The sequence below is a fragment of the Anser brachyrhynchus genome, assembly GCF_964034855.1.
Source record: "Anser brachyrhynchus genome assembly, chromosome: 16".
NCBI lineage: Eukaryota > Metazoa > Chordata > Aves > Anseriformes > Anatidae > Anser > Anser brachyrhynchus.
Window position 1 is genome coordinate 12,222,455 of NC_137734.1, and position 26,373 is coordinate 12,248,827.

General features: G+C 45.0%; 1 protein-coding gene across 10 annotated transcripts in view; it reads left to right on the forward strand.

Moving 5' to 3' along the window:
* PTPRT (protein tyrosine phosphatase receptor type T) overlaps positions 1 to 26,373 on the forward strand; it is a 582,374-nt gene that overhangs the window by 149,867 nt on the left and 406,134 nt on the right. The window contains exon 1 of one of the 10 annotated variants that reach the window (XM_080557607.1): positions 1,945 to 11,190. The exons of the other annotated variants lie outside the window; for them this stretch is intronic. Within the exon in view, the coding sequence (XP_080413733.1) occupies positions 11,121 to 11,190 (70 nt within the window). The 5' untranslated portion in view covers positions 1,945 to 11,120. Of the gene's footprint in view, positions 1 to 1,944; positions 11,191 to 26,373 lie in introns of those variants that run through there. 10 annotated transcript variants of the gene reach the window in all.

Consider the following 26,373-nt stretch of genomic DNA (forward strand, 5'->3'; position numbering starts at 1 on the left):
TGAGTTCTATACATCTGGTCCTGGAGGCAGATGGATGGCGAGGGAGCACTTAGTGCTGGCTGCAGTGCTTCTCCAAGCAGCTGACCGTGTCGCTAGTAAAGGTCTAGTTGGCTCAGCCTCAGAGCTGTCATCTTGCCATTGGAGCTGAGCAAGTGACCACAAACGCTGCGTGGTTGGTGTTGGGCTAGGCGCCTTATTCCGACAGGCGCCTGTAAGTCCCGTGCTGTTCAAATCCCGTGCTGCTCCCAGGACTGAGCCCCAGCGGGAGGCGTAGGGCAGGGCTGAGGAAGTTGAACAAATACTTCAGATCCCTTCTACTTTACTAAAACCTCCCCGTCCCAGAAGGGTCTGATTAAGGTGAATGCTGCTCAAAGGCAATGGTGGTGCTGGGAAGGGATGTTTTGCCTCATGGAGATGCATGTGGCTCGATACCAGCTAAAACAACTGAATAATTTGTTGACAATAAGGTATCATTTTGTGTATTTCAAGTGCAAATTTTTGTTTTAATTTACCTGAATTGTCATAAATTTATCAAGTGATTGAATAAATTAATAGGTTCCTGCCTGTCGGGTGATGCTGTGCTTGGTGTGTTGAAGGGCTTTTTTTTCTCCTAGATATTTATTAGCTAGACTTGCTTTCCGACACAGGGATCTAAAGAAAACCTAGCTGTGGGTACCTATATGCAGTGTTGGCCTCCAAACTCCCCTTTAACCACCTGGTCCAGCCAATGGGACCGTCCTGGCTATGGGATGTGAAGGCACAAACTGCGGGTCACTTAGAAGCTACACCCAAAGCCCCACAGCACTAGAATGCAGACAGAGGTGAGCATCGCTGGTTTTTGAAATGAATTCCCTTGTGCCCTGAAATTTTGGCTGATGCACGGCCAGTGCTTGTGGTTACTTACCAGAGGGGAAGGTGTTTGCCCTGAGCTTGAATGGCTTTATGGTTTCTCTTTTTTGTACAGATAAATGTCTTTCACGATGATTGTAATCCCTGCGGGTGTGTTCCTGCTCCAGCAGGAGCAGAGGCAGACTGCTGGGGAGAGTTCAGGTGGAGACGACCGGGCTGAGCTGTGCTGCTCCTCCTGGAGCAAGAACCATGCCGCATGAAGACGCTGCACAGGGAACAGCTGCTGTTTCTATTTTGCTTAGCTGGGCCAGGCAGGTCATTGGTGATTCATGGAAAAGAAATACAGTAGTCTGAAAACATTAAAGCTGAAAGAACGGGGTCATGTGCTTTAAGTTATCTATGCTTATGGGGCAGAGAGAGGGGAGAAAGGTGGACCTTCTGTAAGGGTGTCACTGACGAGGGAAAACAGCGCTTCTACGGGATGGTTTATGAGCAACTTGCATAACGAAGCAGTCACTCCCGTATTATATGGGTCTGCTTTGGGAATGTGCAAGGATAAAACAAGTGGTGTTGCCCAGGTCGTGAGGGATTGCCAGCTCTGTCCTGGCTGGATGCATCACCCAAAATGCTTGCTGTCTGATTGAGCAAGTCCTCCTGCCTTCCGCTCTCCTACTCCTTTGCCTCTGTGTGGTGTTTTTTTAAGATGCATTTAGGCATTCAGAGCTGAGAACAAAACAGATGCTGATTTATCCCATCTGGAAGGGGAGCTGCCGCCCTCCTCCATCTCCCTTATTGAGCTCCCACAGTGCTGTCTCTGCCTGACTGAACATGTCCATTTATACCTATTTAGCACCACTGACAAGATAGCTAACCTGCATTTGATGGATTTTTGGCACTCCCCCACTCCACAGCATCTTATTTCTTCTCTGTTGAAGCCTTTGACGACTTAAGGATTTGATCTACCTTTTATTTCCATGTGGATCAGCGTTACTGCCATGCAGAGCAGGCACATCTGATGCTCCGCGCTCTCGCCAGCGGGAGCGTGGTGCCAACTGCTGCAGATAAGGCAGCTGATGTAAGGCAGGGGTGTCTGTGGTGTGTGGCTTTAATGGTAAAAACACTTCTACATCGCCTTTGGTCATCTTTTAATAAAAAATTTAACTGTCGGTCTTGGTGCTGCTATGAATTGCCACGTGTCAGCTCTGTGGCTGCTTTGGGGAGGAGAGGAAAACGTTTTGCAGTGACTTAATGCCAGCTCTGTCTTGCTCTGCAAGCCTCCCAAACATGCTGCGTGCCTGGGATCGCGAGGGGAGGGAGCTGCCAGGCCCTCCCTGTGCTGGTGGTGGGTGCAGTTGGCGGTGAGACCCCCCCACCCTGCTCACAAGCCCCCCAGCAGGGGGGTGCTGGTGCCTGTGGGAGGACTGGTGAGGGCAGGTGGAAGGTGCTCCTGGGCTCAGCTGCTTGGGGCAAAGCCCATGCTCCTTCCTCTTAATGATTCTTGGGGGTGAAACAGCTGCTTTGCCAGAGCATCACCACAGCACTGTTGGGTTGCTGGTATAGATGGTTTAGGAGGGGCTTTGGAAAATGGGCTTGAAATGCCTTTTACTGGTTCTGCTTGCTTTTGGCAAAATGACCATAAACAGATTAACGCAGAAAGCTGGATGATGCGTGTAGGGGGCAAGGTGGGGGTTAAATTAATGATCCAAATTTAAGGATGCTACTTATCTTTCTCCTACTATTGCAGCCTTCAAATGAATTAAATTCAGGAGGTTTATTGGCCTGTAGTTCTAAAGCATCAATAATGTTCCCCTTGGCAGGCTCTTGTATGTGTGTATGTGTATGGTGAACAGAGGGAAATGCAATCTCCAAGTTATCAAACTGTTTTACAGTGTTCTTCTGAACTGCAGAAACCCTTGGGAATATTTATGTCTCTCCTAGGTCTTATTACTGTGAAAATTATATGTTTTTATGGGATAGGAAATATATTGTATTTCTTTCTGATAATAAACAAAACTGAAATATTAGTTCTTAGCAAAAAAAATAAAATGGTGGATGCTTTTTGGGCTTGTTTCAGTTGTTGCATCTCTTAGCGATGTCTTTTCCTTGGTTCTTCGTGCTCCCACCCGTGAGACAGATCTTGGGTTTGTTCGATTCCTTCCCCTTGGGTTGCATCACGTAAGCTGGGTGCTCCTGCTCCTCCCTCACAGAGCTGCTCCCCTGCTGAGCAGGGCAGGCAGCTGCCCACAGCCCTCCAAAGCACTTCGTGTGTGAAGGGACAGACCAGGCTGCGTGCTGACTTCAGTGTGTTTTCCCCCAATAAATTGACATGGCACAATGAGAAGAGACTGCAGATCAGAGACTTCACCGAGAAGTGCAGAGCTTATTGCATCGCAAGATCAAGCACCTAAACGTCAGCTGCATATTTTTGCTCTGGGCTCTTCCTCAGGTTGTGTATATTCTGCCTTTCCGCATGAAAGGGTTGTTTAATGATGTGAGGCTAAACTGTGGACCTGGGTTCGCTTGCCTTTTCTCTAGGCTTTTTGGTTAATCTTAGATAACTGAGGTCGTAGAGCTATCGGAAATGCCCATGGAGGCCCTCTGTGCTTAGGCACCTGCTTGTCTGGAGCAATCAGAGCTGTGGGTCCTGTGACTTCCTTACAGGCGTAACATCAAAAGCAGCTTTCATGTCCAGGGATCCAGGCAAATTTAATAAAAAGAGGACTTGACGTGTCTAGATGCTATGGTCGTAGGGAACTATGTGATTAATGTAGGTAGCAAATTACCAACAGTCCGTTATATACAGAGGGGGTGCGTGTTCCTGCTCCCGGACTGCATTGAGACAGAGGTGACTGAGCACTATAGGGCGTGGAGGTCTTGATGGTGGTGCTATCTTTGAATTTTACCTGCGTGAGAATTAAATTGGACTGTAAGGAAGGGTGGTGGGGAATAATCTGTCCTAAATCTCTATTTAACTGCTGCAGGTCTTCCTGGGGGTGTGACCTGAAAAAGCAGTTCTGCTGCTCCACAGATGGCAGAGATGTGAGCTGGTGGAAGGAGTGTTCAAAAAAATAGTTCCTTTTTGACTGTTTGTTACACAATCCATCTTCTGTGAAATTTACAGAAATGTTGTCTTAATTCTGAGAACACAAGGTAGTTATGATCTTACTCTTCTTGCTTGAAGAAGAAAGGAAACTAACAGACTGTGATCTGGGGCAGAGCTGGGAGCAGGGGACGTTGGCTTTTGGATCCATGAGCGTGGTTGTGGCCTCTTCTGTTTGGCTCTGTGTGTAGGAATGCCGAACTTGTAGAACAAGAGTGAGGGTCCTGTCCTTTCTTTAAAAACAAAGCTCCTACATATTGGGTCAGGGAACGTCGTGTATTCAGCTGCTAGCTGTGCTGGGGAGCAGCAAGTCTTCCTGCTGCACCACAGACAATGCGCACTTCATTTTTCATGCTTTTTTTCCAAATGACTTTTTAAAAACTGTTTTTCAAAGATAGTGAAATTAAAGAGGAGGGGGGGATCCTAGACCATTCCTTACTGAAATGCAAGAACAGGTGAGGGCACTTTTGCTGGCCTGGCGTGTTGGCCCTGAAGTCTGTTGGTAACACCTGGGCACTATTGTGTCTGTAGAGGTGCTAGTGGGGAAATTGGGATGAGACCCTCTAGTATGAGGCAAGCTGACTTTAGATAAACCTTATCAAGAAGCTTACTTGTTTTCTGCCCTAACATGCTATCAGCAGGGCATAAAGCATCATTCTGACAGTAGGGGCTGCTCCTTTTATACTAACTCAGTTTCTCTATAAATACTGTTGAAAGCCCTTTTTCTTCCCCAAAGAAACCCTAAATATTTTTGGAAATTGCACCGGATATTTTTTTTTTGCAGTACTTTTACCATGGAAGTGCAGCTACCTGGAGAGTGAAATATTGTTGTGGCCCCATTAGTGTAAAGCTGCTCAGCTTTTGGCCTCGTTCCCCCTGGCTGGCCAGCCAGCTCTGCATCGCAAGCCTTGCTTCTGGTGCTGGTAGTGTGCGAGCAATCCTAATTAGCAGTGCCTTGTGCCACGGTTAAGAACAGAGCAGCGAAGTAGGGCAAACAAACATGCAAGTGATAATACAGTTGAAACTGCACGGGAATGTAGCGGGATTAGTTTGCAAATGTCAAAGAAATTCAGCAGGGGCACTGAGAAAAACGTTACTCTTAAAGCTTGCAGCAGGAGTTGTCTCTGACCATCGGCTGGCGGGACCTCTGCGGAGTCTTTCGTGCATTTTTAATTAGCTGGCCCTTTCTGACTGCTTGCCTCTTGCAGCCTCTGTTAACAATCTTCTCGTGTCCCTGCTACTGTGTTGGCTGAAGTGACCCCTCGGTGTTCCCGGCTGTCCCGTGGCAGCCCAGGTGACATCCTTGGGCAGCCTTGTGGGCTGCAAGGCCCGCACAGGGTGGTTAGAGGTGGATGCAAGTTCTGGCGTTAAGTACTAATTAAGTTCCTGGACACGAACCGCTTCACAAACTCCACTTAGAGGATTTGTCTAATTGACTGAGGGAAATGGTTTGAAGTGGAAGAACCTTTCTTTCCATTAATGTTAAAATGAACTGCAAATTACAGAACTTTGAAACTTCTGTATTTCCTTAAGATAAAAGCATTTAAAAAAAAATAAAATAGAACTTTGTTTGAAATCAAAAACAGATGCATTCGTATGTGGTAGGGGGAGTGGGGAAAGCCAAGCTGCTGCTGACTGGTGAAGATGGGCTGTAATGTTTCTTCAGTCTTAGGGGTGTGTATTTAAAACAAACAAACAAACAAAAACAATGAAATGGGTACTGAGGGAGAGGAAAAGCTCACTGGGCTTAGCACATGTCGAGGCACCTGAACTGAGTAGTGCAGAGCTGTTGCCTTCGTGCAGCTGGGGATGCCCTGTCAGCTCTACCCTGCTGTCCTGGTGTGGTAGCAGGATTTAGCTGTGGGTTACAGAACAGGTCTGTTCCTTATGGGATGGAATATTGTGGGGAGAGGGGTGCTGCTGACCTTAAAATAGCGAGGAAGGGGCAGGACCACCAGGTGAATGCCTGCTTTCCCAGTGACTGGGGGGAAGTATGCGAGACCTCCGAAAGCTGTGCTCTGTGCCCTGAAGTCAAGGTCTGACACCTGGCTGAAGTGTTGTCTCAGCTGGGTTCTGGTGGTTGGCTCCTAGCAAATTCAGGGTACTGCTACATCTCTCTTCCTTGGCAGGTCATTGTCATAGCAATTCCTGAGCTGAGCATTCACACGTGGTGGCTGTGTGCAGTAGCCAGGTGAGGTGACAGCTGTGGATGTTTCCTTTTGGTCTCTCACCGATCTTTCCCTTAGTGGTGTGGACTAATGCAAAAAGCAGGGGATTCTGGCAGGTCCCCTGAATATCAATACTAGATCTTGGGCTTCTGGAGGTGCGGTGTGTCCTCTCTGTTCTGCTGGTATAGACGTGGGTAGGAGGTAGAGGTCTAAACCTACTTTGAATTTTTACCTCCTTTTCCTTGTTCTCCTAGGATTCTTTCCTTACATAAAGGTGTCTGTTTGTGGTCTACTGTGTGCGTATCCTATAATTTGCTTCGTCATTATTAGGCAGGAAAAGTTTCACTCAATGGGTTGCCTTGTTAAGTTGAATTACCTGCATCCTTAATAACAACAGACCTCGTACCAACGCTGCCACTGTGCTAACTACAGCAAAAAGAGGGCTTTAGATCAAAGGAACCACATAAACATACCTCCTCGCCCTCACCCGTAAAAGAAAAAGGTCAGTATATTAAGATGATTTGTTTCATGGAAATACTGCCTTTAGCTGTACATTAGCTGTTTTTAGCTGTACATTAGCTGTACTTAAACTAAGACGGGAGATTTAGGTTAGAAATTGGGAGAAAGTTTTTCACTCAGAGGGTGGTGAAGCACTGGAAGGGGTTGCCCAGAGAGGCTGTGGGTGCCCCATCCGTGGGGGTATTCAGGGCCAGGCTGGATGCGGCTCTGGGCAGCCTGCTCTAGTGGCTGGCAACCCTGCCCAGAGCAGGGGGCTTGAAACTAGATGATCTTTAAGGTCCTTTTCAACCTAGGCCATTCTGTGAGTCTATGATTAGACTTCTGAACGCAGACTTCTGTCTTGCATTTCTGACTCTTCCAAACCAACAGGAGCTAAGAGGCAGTTTTTGTACTGAGAAACTTGTCAGGTGTTTGGCAGCACTAAACTTTGTAGGGATTTTTTCTGTAGTCCTTTTGGATTAGGTTACCAGTGCTTGTTACAGCAGCTGAGCTGTACCTCTACAGGAAGCCTTGCACAAGGTGTGTGTTTGTGGCAGAGTAGAGGTGTGGGCGATCACTTTTTAGATTCAAAACAAACACTTCTTAAGATTTTTGTGGTATCTCATCTGATGAAAGCAATCCAAGAACGTGTGTATATTTCTCCTCTGATCAGCCAGAAACCGAAGAGGTAAGGATGCTTCAGTTTAAGCATTTGGCCCAAAAGAGCCAGCGGCAGGTGGGTGCTACAGCCCTCCAGGCATGTGCTGAGGGTAGAGACGAGCACTGCCAGAGCAGAGCAGGCTCACTCTCTGTGACTGTATTACTTAGTGAGAGTCACTCATGAAAAAGGCCACAAAGATGACAACTATTTTACCACCTTCTAGTGATCCTTTTCCTTTTAACCCAGTTTACATATGGAGCATTTAAATTATAAGTGTGCCCTTTTCCTTTGAGGGATGCTTGTTAATATCTGTTTTATGTAACTTTAAAATTTCCAGAAGCTGCAGTGTGATTCCACAAATTATTCCTGGCCTCCTATGATTGTATGAAGAATAAAACTCTTCTCTGTAATACGGGCTTGTCCTGATAATAGCCTTGTATTCTGCCCCCACCTCCTGTTTGTTCTGCAGCTGTTATTTCTGTTCAGAGTCATATGTAAGGAATGGAATCTTTACCTAGAGCTAAAGTGTATATTCTCAGGGGATATAAATATCATGACCCTTATTTGGGAAAGGGTAACAAATGGCACCTAGCAAATACATGCTTTGATTTTTGTGAGCTGTTTTGACACTATCTCGGGGAAAAAACTTTAGTGTGAAGCTGCCCTCAGTGGCCAAAAATCTGGAGCGAGCTGACCTGCAACGAGCAATGTCAGTGTGGTGAGAGGTGGTGACAGGGACGTGTTCGCACGTGCTTTCTCTTTATGGAGAGAGAATGCCCTTGGATTTGTGGTTCTTGGTTGTAAAAGGCTGATGGATACTCACAACTGCATCAGCTCACCCATGTCCTTAAAACAAAGATGAAAGATGCTACCTAGGGAGAACAATGATGCAATATTTACTCAGAAGAGAGAGGCAGATAAAAGGAGCTGCTTTGTTCTTTCCCTACACCGTATGATGCTGCTTTGTCTTGAAGAATGTTAAAGGAAACTAGCTGTTCAAAACAAAGCCTAAAGGGAAAAAAATAAGATAGTAAGGATTGACTTCCCTGAGGCTTATTTAGCTCCCTAGCTCTGCATCTGCTTCTTAGTATGGAGAGATGACTCCTGGTTTGCTTTAACTTAATGTCGATCTCTACTATGCTGGCTTGATTCTAATCTATAGCATGTGTTGTTACCATCCTTCAAACTGCTTCAGCTCCCTACCTTTCGGAGTTAGCTTTGTTGATACTCATTTAAGTTTTTACATACTGTTTTCAGCCCTGGGCCTGGATGTGATGACTGTCAACCTTTGGCCTAAGAGCACTGCTGGTGTGAGCTGTTGCAGCCGTGGTTCAGTGGGCTGGGGTGCCTGTGTCCCATCACACAGGGAGATCCCTGGTTTTGGAGACAACTTGGTTAGCTTTTATGTATGTGGTAGTTAGCAGAGGTAGTTGTAGAGACTTTACTTTTCAGGAAAGAATGAAGAAGAAATGAGGACTATTGTCAGAAAATTCTCCAGCTCTAGAGGAGGTGGTACACACAACGTTCCCTACAACATCAATTAAACATCCTGCGGAATGTTTCTCCCTGGGGCAAGAAGCCCCGAATATCTGGTAGCCTGACAAGTAAGCTACAGGCTGTAGCATTTAGTACACGAGCTATGTGAGAGCACTGCAGGCTGTGCCTTGTCGAACCAAACTTCTGACCAGACCCAAGTCACATCCATCTGGGGTCTGCAGGTGGGATGCAGCCCGGCTTCAGGTCTGGGAGCAGAGCTTGAGCAGCATCCTGTGAGCCAGCAGCACTGCCTTGCTTTGAGTCCAGTGGCTGTTTAAGGAAAACCCATGTCTTGCTCTGTTGAAGACCTTGAATTAGCTTGTTTAGGGCGTACCCAAGGCTTTCTATAAATGTTGCTTCCCCTTCTCTGTCAGAGCACTGCTTGGTGCGGGGTGGATGGCTGAACTTTCTGACCATATAAGCTTTCTGACCCTGTAAGAAGCCATGTATGGCTGGGGTTTGCAGGGTAGCTGCTGTGTCCCATGGTGAAGAGGTAAGTATGAGCTGGGGCAGCTGGTTGCAGCTGGGGGAGGGAATCCAGTCTTTGCACTCAGGCTGGGGCTGAGGCTGAGGGAAAACTACAGCTCAACCCACAGTGGGGTCAAGCTTGGCCTGAGATGGAGAGTAGCCATCAGCAGGGTGAGGTGCCCCAGCCCTGGCGTGGCTGTGTCTGCTCGAGGCTTCTGGGCAGGCCATGGCTCCAAGGGTTAACCATCTAGCTGTGACATAATGTACAGGTAACATCCTATAGGAAATGGGTTTTCTTTATGTATAATGTCTTGGGTTCATTCATCTGCTGTAAGGGAATGATTATTATAATAATGGCTCTAAATGCCCTGAATTTTTTTTTTAGTTCTTATCCAGTCCCATACATCTCGTTTTCCCCTCAAGGCTGCTAAGGAAAAGCCTAACTGATAAATCTGTGGAGACAAGTAATGGGAAATGATATTGATCGTTCTTTTGGAGTGCTAACTTACATGAATGGCCTTGTGTTGGTTATTCATATTCAGGTTGGTGTTTAGTTTTTTATACAAGTTTTGTTATGGGACCTTAGGGATGTTTGGAGTGATGGCAGGTGGTGCAGGGAGCTGGTAGGAGCTTGTTTTAATTGACTTTAAATTCTGTGTTTGAGATATCCAATTCCTGAGTGTGTCATTTCTGTCTATTAAGTATTCTTGATCTAAGCGCTTTTTCTAGCTCTGTGAGGACAATTCCTTATTTCAGCCTTTTATGTCTGTGGAAGGAATGTTTTGCTGGTTAACACCACAGAAATGTGGATGTTCCTGAACGGACAAAGCCTATCCATACCTATGTTACCTATCCACACACAAGTGTAACTGGGATATAGATTCTGCTGATACATCTGCAGCATCTCATATTGCACTCTTTTGTGTGGCATTGACTCCAGCCATGTCCTTATGCGAAATTTAAGCTTTGTCAGTATGTCATAGTCCTTGGTGGGAATGATTGGTGTCTAGGACAAGCATAAACACTAGAAATTAGGCTGTAATGCTAGCAATTTAGCAAATATTCTGCTTTTTTTAAAAAAAAAACACCTTCCCTAGTTAGGATTTTCTGTCCATCACAAAACCAATTTGCATTGCTGTCTTCAGCAGCTCTCAGGACCAGCCAGGTATGTTCCAGGTGAGAACGGGCAGCTGAGGCTGACCTCAGCCTCGCTGCTTGCAGTGGTATCGATGAGCGAGTGTAGATGCAGTGCTGTTGTGTTGCCGTTACGGCCTCTCCTGAGTGTCTTAAGCCAGTTAGACAGGTATTGCCTTCCTCAAAATTCGTGTTCCGCACCCTTGATCTACTTCGGATGCAATCACGACACCAGTAGTAAATGACCTTCTGCTATCTCTTTGTTAGTGCCAATGCTAGCAGAAAATCCCTGAGTAAAGATTTTTTTCAGCCCTTTAATAGATAACTTTCTAAACAGTTCAAGAAAACACTGTGCTATTGCACAATTAGCAAAAATTTATATAGATCTCTTGGAATATAGATGCTAAGGCTACTTTCAGTGGTATAAAAATGATATAGTTTGTTTGTCACGGGCTGCCCAGAAAGAATAAATGTCTATTACTGGAACTCCTGGGAAGAGATCGAGTTGTACTTTTGTCTCCTTGAAACGTCATCTTTAAAAAAATACTGTCGTATAACTCTGGATGCTGTGCTGTATAGCCACTAACATTGAAAAGTTGGCACTTCTTTTGTAATTTCAGGTGCTTGTCTGGAACAAGTGTTGTGAGAGTGGAAGGGAAGCCATTGCAGTGAAGAAATAGTTGAGGCTGTTCTGGGTGGGCTCAGGATGTCGTACTGGCTTCACCCTTGGAAATGTCTGAAGCATTGCTGTAGTGTGGGAGAAGTCACAATATTTGGTACGGGCTTTTTTTTCCCCCTTCAAGTGTTTGTTCTTCAACATGTTGTGAAAGCGTCAATTGATGTTACTACACTTGGTATCCTGTACAGTAAGATTTCTAAAACAAATTGTACAATTGAAAAAAACTTCTTTCTCTTAATAAAGCTGACTTCTGATGTGAGATCTTTAGGGCAGGTGCAGCTGTTTGCACCGGAAGCAGGATGCTGCAGCCCCTTCTCAGCCACTACAATATAAATATACTACCACAATTAGATTGTTCTGGAGAGGAAAGGGGGAAAAAAAAGAATCAGCCCAATCTTAAGGTTTCTGATGCACTTAACCCTCTGCAGCAGCAGTTTGAGTCCATATCTCAAAGTATAGGAAGCTGAAACGGAGTGCCATTTATTCTGCCATACTCCTCAGTTAGGGTGAGGGTTTTAGATTTGTTTGCAGCAGCCCTATGTTTCAGGGCCCTGTTCTCTTGCCTTGTACATGAGATATTGTTGCTTCTGTGCGCTGAAGTATCTTGTGCAGATGGTTTTGGAGTGGGAAAAACAGGACCCCAGTTATCCATGGCCTGTACATTTGTACAGACGTGACTGCCCACTTACAGCAAAAGCACTTGTGTAAAGGCAGAGTGAGTTTCAGGTTCATGCAATCACTGAACGCTGAAGATTCTATCTAATAAATAAAATAGAAACCCGTAACTACCTTCACACCCTGTGTTTTAACCCCAGGCACTCGACGTGAAAGTTGCTCTCAAAGAACTGAGGAAGGTACTGCGTGAAAGCGTGCTGTGATATTTAGCACCCAGTTGTGTTGCCTGGAGTTGAGCCTCGCATCAGGATGAGGCTGGATGCGCGGCGCCCTCAGAGCCCCAGTGTTCCCTCCCGGCACAGTGGCGCTGTGTTTCTGGCTCTGGCTGCTGAAAGCCGGGATTGTTGTGGCTGGGCGCTGGCAGCCGCGGCTCCTGCTGCAGCGTGGCTCCGGAAACCTGCAGCTCCTGGGCTGCGAGAACAGCCAGCGGGCTCCTTCCAGGCCCTGGCGTGCAGCTGCGCCTTACTGGAGTGCTGCGTGCTCTGCCCAGTGGCTCGTGCGGGTCGTTCCCGCGAGCTTTGGTGGTTTTTAGGTGTACGTGCCCTTGCGACCAGAAGCAACTCCTGCATTGCCAAGGTTTAACTGTACTTTGTATTTGCTTATAGCTACTTGGCAGGGATTTCTTTCTGCTTCCCTTGCCTTAAAAGCTTATAACCTTGTTTTTTATTGAAAATCCTTTCATTTAAGACTGTAAGCATAAAAAAGTAACTATAGTTTTCTTTCCAATTATAGATTTGTGAATGTTATAGTAATGGTGCAAAGTATACTTGCAATTTGTGTTTGTTTAAAGTTTGAGTTGTGTCTACGCGTGTAGACTCTAAAATCCTAAACTTCTAAAATCGCTCTATAGCAAATACATTGCTGTACGTTCTGCATGCGCTGTGTGTAGCCACGTATCTGTGATCATAACTGCAAAGCAGCTAAATTATTCAACAGGGATTTTACTCAGGAAACGTGGGCTTACCTTGTGCTCTAATAAAGAGTGGCTGGCAGCCCCTTGAATTTTTTATGGGTTCTTGGTACAACTGTGGTCATTGAGTGCGAGGCAGATGTTAAACACTGAAAAAACAATGGTAGTATTAAAACTCAAGCTCTAATTGATGGTTCTGTCTGCAAAGGACTAGAAGGTGCCATAGCCCTAGATGAAGGGGTTATTCCAAACTTTGGGCTTTGGGCTTCTAGTGTGGGTTCAGGCTAGGTGTCCTTTGGTTTATTTCTATGGGAACCTATGTAGGATAAGAAAGGGAGGCTATTTGCAGTGTGCTGAGGAGGGGGGAGAAAGAAAAGAAAATAGTGCTCACAGGGTGAACAGAAAACCAAGTCCAAAAGATTTCTTCTAGAAACTTGGAGGTTAGCAGGGGAATATGTGGTTATACTATCACAGGGCTATTGTATCTCTGGAAGCTCAAGAATTTGCGAGGAGGGAGGCTGTGGGTTTTTTTGGTCGGCTTTTTTTTGGTTGCTTTTATACCCAGGCAAATTTTGGAATCAGAGCTGTGCAAAAGTGGGATTCATAGCAGCAACTTGAGCACATGGATGGTTAATCTCATATCCATTTAAACCTGAACTTTAAAATTGAAACAGACCATAATAATTCTGAGATTGGGCTCTGCTGAGTTTACAGCCAAAATAACTTAATGTAGTCTTTTTGCTTCCCCACCACTACTGTTGTTCTCAGAATATTACCAGTGCCTGTTATGATTTTCCTTCAAAATCAAAGACATTTGTATCAGGAGGCAATAGGAAGTCTCTGTAATAAAGGAGGCAATAGGAAGTCTCTGTAATAACAGCCACTAATGGATGACAAACTCATTTTCTTCAGTGAGAAAAGTCAAGGTCTGTGGTAACCTTCTGATAAAAGCAAGTCTAGCATCAGTTCTTCAACTTCAGCATCAGCCGACAAATCGGAGGAGTGTAACAAAAACTTTTGGTGCTAAACTAGTGCTACCAAAGCTTGGGGGAGCGAGTGAATTGCAGACCTCGTGAGCTGCCATACTGACAAGCACGGGGTGATCTTTGTCTCCTCGGGGCCTGCTTTTGTCTCTGCGCTGCTTTGGCAAGTGACATCTTCCAAAACTAACCTGTCCTATGGCCAGGTCTTGTTCCTGGTGGGATGACCAAGGTAGAGGAGGAGGGGATTAAAAAAAGCGTGTTCTGATGGGAATGTATGTTTTTTTTTCTGGATGCGTTCAGATAGCTTGTGTTAGAAATAGTTTTGAGTGGAAGTAAATATTTCTGAACAAGAAAATCTTTCCGTCTTAGGGGAATTCATAAAGGGATTTCTCTGCTGTAATCAGGTCGTTAATGTTCAGTGGATCCTGACACATCAAAGAGACTTTTGTGTCAGGATGCATCTGCTTGGAAAGCAAAGCCATTCTGAGGAAAACTTAGCAGGGAAGTTCTTCAAAAGGGGGAGCGTAACCCCCCGGTCAGCCTGTCACAACGTGTGAGTATGTCACAGCTTTTCCAGCCGAGTCTTCGGCTTCGTGTCTAAGACTTCTGTTTCTCTCTGGTTCAATCCCCAGTGGTGCAGTCACAGGAGGATGTCTGGAATGCTAATGGGGTCTCCTCAGAACTTGATTTACTTCAGGTGGCCATGTTTGCTGCCGTGGGGAGGCTGTGTGGGAGCGCAGGCCATGGCCAGCGGCACGCTGGAGGTGTTGGTTTGGAGACTACCTGCTGCAGGTCTTTTCCTGTGTTATTTGGTAAATGGTGGCAGTGCTTTAATAAGAAGAGGGTGGACAAACAGGTGCTGTTGTGGAAGCAGCTTCTTGGCCAGCCATGACCGGCCAGATGAGGTGCCGCAGGGGGAGGCCTGTCCTGCCTGGGGGCCAGAGTCCTGGGCCCAAGGGCTTCTCATTATGACTCTGGAAAGGGGAAATGAGGAAAATATTGCACATTAAGAACAGTTTCACGGTCTTTCAGAGAAAACAAAGATGGGGCTATGGTCCTCGTGTGCTGAAGTTGTACGGTGGTGGGTTTTTGTTATCTTACAAATAGCATTTCTATGAGTGTGTTTATCAGAAGTGTATTTGATCTCTTTCTAAGCTATAGAAACCTCATGTTCTATGCAGATCAAGGCCAGCAGGCTGGACTGAAAGATTTAGGAAAGCTTGCATATTAATGTCCAACACATCTATTTACTATTCTTATTTCTTGTTTTGTTGGATTTTGTTAAATGGCTGTAACTGTAAAAAAAAAAATTCTCTATCAAGCATTTGCAGCACTGCATTAAGTTGTTCTGACCTTGCGAGTGCTGTGCAGCACCTAAAGCGGGGACACTCTGTAAATTACCACAAAAGGAGTGAAGAATGTGGAGACAGATAATCACAATTATTTAAGTAGGAAATAACTTTGGTCAGGTAAAATGCTAACTTCTTTCTTTTTTTGTTTAAAGACCACTAGAGAATTCTCTGTAAAACAGCTTGTCTCCTGTATAAATTTAGCACAGAAGATTATCAGTTAATTTGTCTCTACTTCATAGTCAAGTATGCAAAGCTGCTAAAGCCTATTTTTGCCTTAAACATCCCTGGGCTTTTTGTCCTAATTTATTCTGTATTTCCAATTAAGCTGTACGTTGTCAAAAGAAAAAAAAAGTTACGTCTTCTTTTTCTGAAAAAGAAATTCCTCTCCTAGTTGAATAAATCCCGATGGAAGCCTCCTGCAGCCTTTACTAAGGCATTTCCTGGAAAATCAGGATCTATTCCAGAGTAAGAAACACAAGACCGGTCCTGCAGGAGCCAGTTGCAGATGACAATAAAAACGTGATGTGACTAGTACAGTATTCTTGTATTAGCCTGAAAATTCAAATGTGGAGCCCTTGAAAAGGAGGAAGAGAAAACAGTTTGGGGGCTTTATTGTTTTGTTGATAATTGCAGTGAAGTGTAGCCACATAGATGAATCTTGAGTGGAGTCCTTGCAAACACTGATCTTACAGGTCTTCCTTTGTCAGTAGACAATGAAGAAGCAATGGCGGCACGCTGTAAGGACAAACCCGTGAGTCAGAGGCACTTGGTCTGTGCTGGCCCTTGGGTCTGATGAGTTATGTCAAGTTCTCATCTCATTTGTAGTCTCTTCCCCTCTGCCACTTCTGTTGCAGCTGCCGGAGCTGGGGAATCCCAGAACTCTTGAAATACCTTTACTGCTGATTTACATTCACCTGCTTCGGCTATAGAGGAATTAATTGCATATCTATATGATGGAGGAGATCTTTGTGCGGCTCAGGGTTAAGATCCTTAGGACACAGCAGAGGGGAAAGGACACAGCTGAAGGGGACTAAATCTTGTACAGCTAAAGATCTGCTTTGATTTCCTAGGCATTTATTTCCTAGGATTTTTCTAGGTATTTCCAGGACTTAACCTCTAGTATTTATATCTTCAGAAATGGTCAAGCCAAGAAGTAAATCTCTTCCAAGGAAGTAGAAAAAAGCCTTTTTCTAAGGCAAATTCTGAACTGAGGCTGTGATGTCTGGGATGTAGGAAGGTGAGATTGAACCCTGGGATGTGGGTGAAGTTGAGAGGCTTACATCCGTTGCTTCAAGGACAATGCCACAAATTATTTCCTTGCTCTGGGGCTACTTTTTGTCTGTCCTGATCTGTGTCCGCAGCAGAAAGGTGCAGCACCCGCACGTGGATGTGCGTGGTCCTATGGGGAGCACAAGCACAGCTTTGTTGGAGTTTCTCAAATTGACTAGTGCTTCCCTTTGCCTGGTTACTTGTGTACCAAGTTTCTGAGCCTCTTGGCTGTGATGAGAAGTTACTGGTGATGCTTAGTCATTGGGAAACTAGGGATCCATTTCAGGGTGTTACTCATGTTAGGCTTGTTTTTTCCTAAAACAGCTCAAAGTTGTAAGAAGGACATCTTATTTCTATGTTCATGTGACTTTAATGTTATTTTTAGGTGTTTTCAAGAGTGTGATAGTGAATGTCTTTTTTTAAATACAGGTAACAAATACCTTGTGATTTACATAATACTTTCAAATGTCTGTATGCAGAGGAAAAATTAATTACTGCACATGGTACTTACGAGGCGAAGGCAGGGCGCTTTCTAGATAATTACAGTACCACTGCAGAGTAAATATATCAGTCTTCAGCTGACAATATAATTTATAACAACTATTGAGTGATTTGACTGCTGTACGTTGTTATTGTTACAAGAATTATTTTTTTCAGTGGTGCTGAGCAGCTGTAGATCCTCACAGCTGTAACTGGAGCTGTTTGCTCGGTGCTGCTGGAAATCGCACCGGTGGTGCCTACAGTTCATGGATTTCTTTCTGAATGAGGAGTTGATGAACTCAGAGTTGGGATTAAAGCAAGCTTGCTTTTTACCTTTTTAATCTTCCTGCTCAATCTGAGAGGCAGAAGGAGAAACCCAGGAATACAAATCTCTAATGTAGAGTTTTGGTGCCAGATATTTTTTTTTATTTTATTCATGGAAGCCATAAATTAGATCACTGACTTTTTTTAAAAACTAAAAACCTGTGCTGAGGACTGATAATTCTGGCTTTTCTATTCTAACAGGGGGTGCTACGTGGGTTAACTTCAGGATGTGTCACTGGAGGAACAAACAACTTGTGTTTTGCTCTGCCACCCTTCACTGACTGCAGCAGCTGTCCACTCGTGTGGCCTTTACCACTGCTGTCCCATTAGTGGTCATAACACATCTTTGTCTATCGCAGTGATGCTAAGAGAGGGCTTGCTGATTGCTTCTGTGCTTAGACTGCAACAAAGGAGGGAAAAAACATCCTAGGAAAGGACACTACTGCTCTCTTTCCAGTGGTTCTTACGTCTGCAGTTGTCTTCACTGACAACAGCGTGAAAGGGTGTTGGACAAAGTGCTGTGTTTTGTGACAGTGATGCCTGGGGAAGAGTTGTCTTGTTTTTAATTCCTTTCCCACTCTACCCACTCTAGTCTCTGCTTTTATAGCTTTCGCTCCTGTGCGTTGTCAGACGCTACCTCAGAAAAGTGTGCTTTGGCTAGATCTGTGAAACTTTAAAGCCATGCTTCTATTAATTAATACCATTAAGATTATATTGCCTCATCATTTTTTAATGTTCAGCCTCAGGTAACCGTTAATGGTGCTGCAAAGTATATTAATAAAAATTACTTGTAGTAATTAAGGAAGAAGTGAGGAGTATGTGGGGAGCTCAGTGGTGGGTTGAGAAGAAACGGGAGCGCAGCCCCAGGGGCTGCTCATCTCCGTCCTCGCCGCTGCGGGGCTGGCCACGGGTGGGCACACGGCCACGGAGCTGCGTGGGGACGTCCTCAGCCCCTCGCCTGTAGCAGTCTGTGCCTCGGTGTCTTCTACAAAAAGGCACCTGAACAATGGGTTGATCCCGAAGTGTTAAGTAAGGATAGAGTAGTTTTAATCCTCTCTTCGTTTACTGGGAGGAATTAGTCATGGATCGTTTGTGGTGGTTTTGTTGCTTGTAGAGAAGTAGGGTAAAGACCTGAAGATTGATTCCCACTGGTTCTTTGCAGGAAGCACCTCGGGTAGCTGTGTTGTCAAAAGGTATCCTCCAGCTTTGTCCAAAGGCTGTATTCAGTAACTCACAGCATGTTTGGTAGCACATGCATGAACAAAGACATGAGTGGGTGAGATTTTGAGCAAATCAGGCCAATGCTGGTCTATTTTGCTTCTGTTCTATGTTCAGCTTGTGTAACTGTATGCTCGTTTACAGCTAATTGTTAAAATCAAGTGGTTTTCACTGAGGCTTGCCCATCTTGTTAGTTTTCCTAGTACATGGCTGTAAGTGCTTTGCTTATTGTTGTGCTCATTGGTGTGGATGAGCTGCGGCACTTTCTGGTGGTGATCAGAAGAGGCAACTGCTGGCCCCGGCTTCCCTCCTACGAGCTTCAGGCACCTGTTCACCAACCCCACGGTCCTCTTCACGTTACAAACCCTACTCATCTGGTCATCTTCATCTCACCTACTTGAACCATTAGGGAGGAGAAAGTGAGCTCTGTATCTTACTCGGCAGGTTGTCACGTTCCTTTTCTTGCCCTGGCCTAAAACGGTGGCACTTGCCACCCGCCTTTGTTTAAATGTTGAGGAATAACAACCACTAGGACAGTGCTGGACTGTGGTGCTAAGGAAATCTGCTTCAGGATACAAATGTGCCACTGGGGTGGAAAAAAAGATGACCGGTGCCCCCAAGAAATAGAAAACTTAAAATTTTGCTTTTTGATCTCCTTTTTTTGTTGTTGTTGGCTGGAGAAGCTACGTAGCATTGTGCCGTGTCTCAAACCTTGCAATTTTGTGTTCTGTTGGTTTTTAGGAGTTGTTATAATTATTTTAATGTAGAAGGTTTAATATGTAAAGTCAGCTTCCCTGTGGAAGTCTTAAGCCCCAGAATATTTAAACAAATGAGAAACTCTTCCCCCTCTCCCTTAAGCAAACAGACAACAAAAATTAAGACAACTGAGAACACTTTGTTTCAAGCACTGTATGGTGAATATTGGCATTTAGATGAAGATGCCTGACCTGTCTTCTAGTGTTTTCCTTTTGAACTGGAAAAACTCTGGCTTTATTTTTGCTGTGAACACCTTACCATTGAACCTTACTATCTACCATCTTGCAAAGCTGCTGAGAGATCGGCTTACGGATGAAAGGCTTGAACTTCATCTGCTGTAATAACGTTCCAGACTTCTGATGCACTACCGGTGCCGCAGCACTGTGTCCGTGGAAGCGATGCTGGTGCCAGCCTGTGAGGAGATGAGCTCTGTTGCAGTAGGAAACGTGACATGGTATCACAGTGCCTTGTGGTTTTGTGAACTGAAAAAAGCATTGCTGAAATATCAAAATGTCAAATTCTGTTTTGAGAACCTTTTTCATCAAAATGACAATTGCTATTTTAGTGGTTAAAAGAATTCAACTCCTTACCCCGATTTGGGATGCAAAGAGAGATTTTAATGTTTGAATCTCCCCTGGCCCAGAAATTCTGAATTCCCCTCAACTTCTATTATAGCCTGGCAAAAAGCTCTGGTATCTTTGATCCTTCTGTTCATCACAGAGAAATGTTAAATTAAGATAAGACTGTTTTCACTTTATCCAGATGAGAAATTCTCCATCTAATTTGGGAATTGGAGCAACAATCAATGCGTGCTTTCCAATGTAGATCTATTTCCTCTTTGATAAATCTAGCAAGACCAGAAGAGATCCAGATTGCATTATCCTTTTGGTGGTGCTATCCTAAAAGCCTATCATTGTCTAGCAGATAGGAGAACACCAGATGGCGAGGCTGTGGGCAGGGTCTGCAGTTCAGCCCTTGTCTGTCTTATGGGCAAATCGCTGCTGCTTAAATCGCTGCTGCTTTCTTCGTTTGTAAAGTGTGAATAATAGTACTTAACTCCCTGGAATGCTAATGTCCTAATCTTTCTGCAGACACTTGCTTCTATCATAGAAATAGAAAAGACAGTAATGCTCAAAGCCAGGTTTCATCATCTTTTCCTTCAGTCTGTCAGTTTAGGGTGGAATTTGAAAAGTAGTTGACATGGTCTTAGTTTTATTCCTCTCTGTAAGCCAGTAGCAGTACTCGTGCCAGCTTCATCCTGACTGGGATTGACCTTTGCTTTAAAAAAACACAAACAAAACAACTACAATTCTCTAGTTATGTAAGGGAAATGATATTTACTGAGCAAAAAGTGGAAATAAGTTGTCTTTCAAACTTTCAAGCAGTATTCTGCAATAATAGATTTTTTTAAAAACAACTCTCCAACTTTTTTTGGCTGACTTGGGCAGTAAGTAGCAGAGCAAGGTCAGGGTGGGTCAGAATATTGCTGTTGTCTGGGCATTTCAGCAGCCGATATAATATTCATTGCACTGGTAGCAGCATTGCATTTCCTGAAGTTAATACAAGGCAGATTAGAGAGCAGACCTGTTCAGAGCTTCCTCCGGGTCCCTGTGCTAACAGGAACGCCTGAAACCCTCGGTCAGGTTGGTACCCGACAATGAGGTCAGCAGGGACAGATGGACATACACAGGGACAGACGGATAATGTGGATAGATTGAGCCCATACGGGCATGCTCTCTTCTCTGCCAACATCTTGTGACACTGCCATTTACTGGGCATGATGAAGTTTGGGATGAGGCTTTTACTGGAAAGGCTGGAAAAAGTGCCAATTAGCTCAGCCTCTCTGAAGTGACTGATATGGATCATAAAGGATGTAAATTAAGTGTGTTGCTACTGCTCCTGCAGCTGCTTGGTGTGCAGTGTTGCTTTGAATGGGATGTTCAGGCTTTTGTGTCATAAATTCAAAGTTGCAGTTCCAATTGTAGGCTCGATCAGTAACCTCTGAAAGTCACGGCCATCTGACAGCTCTCTTGCGGCCTATGTAGAAATTATTTATTGACTCATATATTCTGACTTAAAAATAAATGCACCTGTTCAGTGCTATACTGCTCTGGTGTACACCCATTTCAAACGTGACCTGTGATTTTACCTCTCTCCATAAATGGGTTCTTTGCTTTTTTGAGTGTGTTCCACCCTAATTCTCTTTTGTTCCTGTTACTACAGATGGATAGCCGCTCTGAGTCGCAGACACACTATGCTTTTTCTAACCTCTTAGAAGTATGTGCCTTGGATTGCCTTCTGTGCCTGATACACAGCAGGTAAAAGTCTATTAAAGCTCTGGCCAAGGAGTTTCAGATGACTTCTGTTGCTGCTTTTCCTTCAAGTAAAACAAAAGCCTGCTGGAGTGGTGAGCAAGGCATTTTTCCTTTAACATGGAAACCTAATGCAGACAAGTGGCCATGTCGTAACAACTAGCAGAACCCATCAGTCAGAAGGGGTCATAGGCTGAGTGAACCCTGTAGCCTGAACTGTACTGTGCGTTTAGCTCAGACATGGTACCAAGTTGAAATATGTCTGTAATGGACCATGGGAAGCTTCTTGTTGCAGTTCTCAGATTGTTTTCCTGGATTAGCTGGAAGAAGGCTGGGCTAGCCGCTGCTATTTGCAGCAAATTCGGTGAGCTCTGAACTCCCCGTAGGAAGAAGAGCCTTGATACAATCTTGTGCTTGCTTGGAGAGTGCTGTGATGTCTGAATTCACTCCTCTGCTAGCACATCACCAGCTGCCATTGTGAAATTGAATCTTTAGATATAGTGGAGTGCCTGCTCTATATTCTACTTGCAGTTCTGAGAACTTCCCTTTTAATGGCCAGTGTGGGCATCGTAAAATCCATATACTTATGCAGGCTGTCTGGAGGGTTTTAGATTTGTGAGGAGGCACTAGAGAGCTAAATTTGGAGCCACTAAACCATGGCTCTTCTCCTGAGAGTCTCCCTAAACAACAGCAAAAATTATAAAGATGCTCATGTTTGTGTTGCTGCTTTCGGTTTCTGGAGGATTATTTCATTAACATGTGACATTCACTGTAGATTTGGGAAAGTGATATTGAAAATGAAGCTAAAGGACAAATGAATTTGAGTGGAAAATACTTAGTGCTTCCCACACAGGTGTTACCTGGAAGGCACTGGGGTTCAGAAGGATGGGTGCTGAAAGATGGAGAGGAGCTTGGGGTTATGGTGAAGTAGTAGGCACAGCTCATTTTTGGAGCCCAGTACATCTTAAAGGCATCTTGAATACTTTCCTTTGGATTTTAGGGATTGAGGTAAGAGGAGCTGGTTCCTGAGAGGTGTGAGGACCTTTCCCTTTCCATACATTATTAAACTGCAGAATTGTTGAGTTTGGACAGCGTCTCTGGAAACGCAGTCCAAACTCCCTCCTCAAGGTAGTATCAACTAGAGCAGGTTGTCTGCTTTGAAGCTTCTGCAAGGATGGAAGCTCCACTGGCACAAGTTGCCCAGAGAGGTTGTATTAGATCAAGTTTGACTAAAAAAAGGATATTATGCTTAAATGGTGTTTACTGTATTTTAACTTGTTCCTGTTGCCTCTTGTCCTTTGACTGGGCACCACTGAGAAGTTGGGTCTGTTGTCTTTATTCCCTCCCATCAGGTAGTTGTGTCCATGGGTGAGTTTCCCCCGGATCTTCTCTTCTCCAGGCTGAGCAATTCCAACTCTGAGTCTCTCACCCCTTGGACCTACGAAGAATGCAAAGAGTCGGTGACATAAAAGGCCTTGAAGGAGTTGGGGTGTACGTGGTGCATCAGAGGAGGAATGGGAAGGAGGAGGTGGCCGGTGTCTGCGTGGAGAGGACACAAGGCAGGAGGGTTATCTATGTTGTGGATGTGGCTGGAGGTCCAATGCTGAGGCAAGGAGCTCCGTTGAAGTGTGGGGAGGTGGGAAGTGGTGCCTTGCCCAGGGAGCGTGTGGGTCAGACTTTGTAGTCAAGATGTGCGTCCTTTGCCAGCAGCTCACTGTGATGTATTTTCAGTAGCCTGGGGCTCTGGATGCATAGAGACAAAGCACTGTGCACCAAAGGTTCCTTAGGGTGATGGAGAGGTCTGGAAAGGCTGGAAATAGATTTTTATGTTGTGGGAGAGTGGGAAAGGACTGAAAGTCAAAGTGTTTTCCCTGGAGAATATATTCCAGATTTACTATAATTGTACATAGCCAAATCTGGAATATATATGAAACATAGCACTGATGGCCTATCAGATCTGTTGAACATCTATTTTTGGTTATTTCAGGTGGGGTTGTTAGTATTATTCCTTGATAACAAAATCTGCAAGAGTGGAGATTACTGCTGTAATTGCAAACTAAAGTAAAAACTGGAAGCAGCCCTGATCCTGGCAGTCAATGTTTGTCTTAAAAAGTGGTCAGGAATATCTTGAGCATAGCGTTGAAATTCCTCTGTGATGTAGGCTTTTCAAAATAGGCTTTTACTACCTTAATCTTGGAGAAAATGGGAACTGAAGAGTTGAAAGTACTTTAAACTGAAACTTGTGAATATCCAGCCGTGCAGAGGCATGTGCAGGCGAGTGAGATTCAAATGACTTCTCCGTAGTCACCCAGTCCGTCCGTATTGCGTGCAGTGCGCGTGCTTCACCCCTTTTTCTCTCGATGGTTTGCAGTCTCAAAATGTTGATCACTGGAACATTGCAGTGTCTCTGCTGGCTTTGTTGTGCAGGCAGAGCTGGAGCACTAGCACCTGATAACGGCACCACCCTGAGCTGTGTCTTGCAGCAGTGTTTGGGGAACTTCGCCTTCCTGTCTGTCTGGATTTTAGTGGGGGTTTAGCCCGGCAGGTGGCTAAGCAGCACACAGCTGTTCTGTGCCCCCTCACTGGGATGGGGGAGAGGATCGGAAAAAGGTAAAACTCATGGGTTGAGATAAAGGCAGCTTAATAAGACATAAAAGGAAGGGAAAACAGCAATAAAACCACAAAACAAGTGATGCACAATGCAGTTGCCCCCTACCAGCTGACTGATGCCCAGGCAGTCCCCAAGCAGTAACCTCCACCCCTGGCCAACTCCCCCATTTTTATTGTTCCCCACAGTGCCCTGTGGCACGGGATGTCCCTTGGGCCATCTGGGCCAGCTGCCCTGCCTGTGCCCCCCCCCAGCCCCTTGTGCCCCCTCTGCTCGCTGGCAGGGCAGCACGGGGAGCTGGGAAGCCCTGGCCCCTGTGCAAGCACTGCTCTGCAATATTGGCGTGTTATCAGCACTGTTCTCACCCTAAATCCAAAACACAGCACTGTACTAACTGCTAGGAAGAAAACTAACTCTGTCCCAGACAAAACCAGGACAATTTTTCACTTAGCTGTTGTCAAGTTCACAGGCTTTCAGACTTCTTGCTGCTCCTTGATCTTTTACCCTACTGTTGGCACATGACTGAAATGATACTCCTGCATCTCCAAAGTGTGTATTGGCTACTTTCCTTTGATCTAGGCTGTCCAAACCCTCTGAGATGCAGGAGAGCTCTTAGTGCTTTAAACCACAGCGCCTGGTCTGCCAAACTGCTCTGGTAGTTTGTTCCTGGGTCAGTACGGACACCAAACACCCTCCTGCTGCCCTGTCCTCGCAGCTCCTTCTTGCTGACTGTCTCCTGGAAGTGCTGTACGAGTATGATTTTTGTCAAATTGTTCAAATCTGGAAACAGATTTAAATCAAGCTGTGGGAGTTAGCATGCTAACATTAAAACACAGGTACCTGAGGGTCACCATCACGGGTAGTTGAAAGCCTGGTGCCAATTTATTGTGTGAATCAAAGGCTTTTTAAATGCTGTAACACTAAGTGGCTGTAAAGCTGGAGCTCTGACTTCAGGAAGGTTAGAAGAATTCCCCACAGAACTACTGCTTTGTCTCCCCCTCCCCAAAGGTAATATTTCCCAGATCTTTTTATTAGTATTTACATAAAAAGATCAATTACATCTCAATCAAAATTTAAATTTCTGTCTTCTTTAAAAGCACTGTGTAAATAAACCTGGGTGTTTTAGGGCTGTGATATTGCTAAGAGATTTGGATGCATGATCTCAGTAATCTTTATGAGCTGTTATTAGCAGAGCTGCTCAGATTCCCAAAATGTTATTTTCAGTTTATGGGGAGAATTAGGATGAGGACGCAATATAACCAATCTAAACAAAATTACCCAGCCCTAACTTCTTAATCAGAACGTGGGGATATCTAAGGAGGAATTTCTTAAAATAACTGCTCAGAATCTGGGGGAGGAGGGAAATCCTCCAATCCCAATTTTTCACTACGAGGCCCATGATAACTTCTCTTGCATTTCATGGATTTGTAAAGCATCTCTGAGGAAGGGGTATTAATCCTTGCTGCCCCAGCTGCTCAGGAGGCTCTGATTGCCCTTTGCAGTAGGAGAAGAGAGGTTTGCAGCTCTGACCTGCCAAATTTAACTTGAGAAAATGTCCAGAAGTGGCAGAAGCAGCACACATCCATACTGGAGCATCACTGCCTGGTGTGGCCTTGGTGCTGCAAATGTGTCCAGTTGCTGTCTTGCGGTGCTCAGCCTGAGTTGGCAGAAAATGGGTCAGCATCTTGCTACTTGGAAAATAAGAGGGAAATTTCAATTCCATTTGTGAACACAGCTTATGCATTGCAAACACAGAGTAGATTAGAAGATGTGCCTGTGCTAGTGTAATGATCGTTTCCATGCATCTTACCCCAAATCTCCATGATAAGAGGACCATGATAACAGGGGACACTTGAGGTAAGAGATGCACTCGTGGTGCGCCCTCACACGGGTGAGGTGGGACCTGCTGCAGAAAGCATTCTCATGTGCACACACAGATTTTTGTTGCTTTTGTAACCAATTCAAGTATTTGTCATATGGCTGCTGGGTACAATTTCTTCTTCCCATCCTTCTGTAGTAGGAGGGTGCGAGGCTCCCTCCACCCTGGGCTCTCTCGGGTCGATTCTCACCAGCTGTGTTCTGCCACTGCTCCATCTTCTGTCTAACCACAGGGCAACAGCCGTTTTGCCTGTGAATGTCTCAGTCTCTGCAGGGAAAAAGGCAGGTATTTCCCCTCCCATGACGCTCAGACACTCGTGTGCTATTTTTTGGTTTTCCCCTCAGCTATGCCCACAGGCTGTTACCCTTGGTGACGGGGTAGACTTTTCAATGGTGTCCTGAATTGGGCCTGGACATGTTTAGATTGCTGCCCATATATTATATAGCTACTTCCCACAAAATCAGCTTCTGGGGATTTTTTTGTCCTTCACTGGGATAAATAAGTCAGTGGCAGA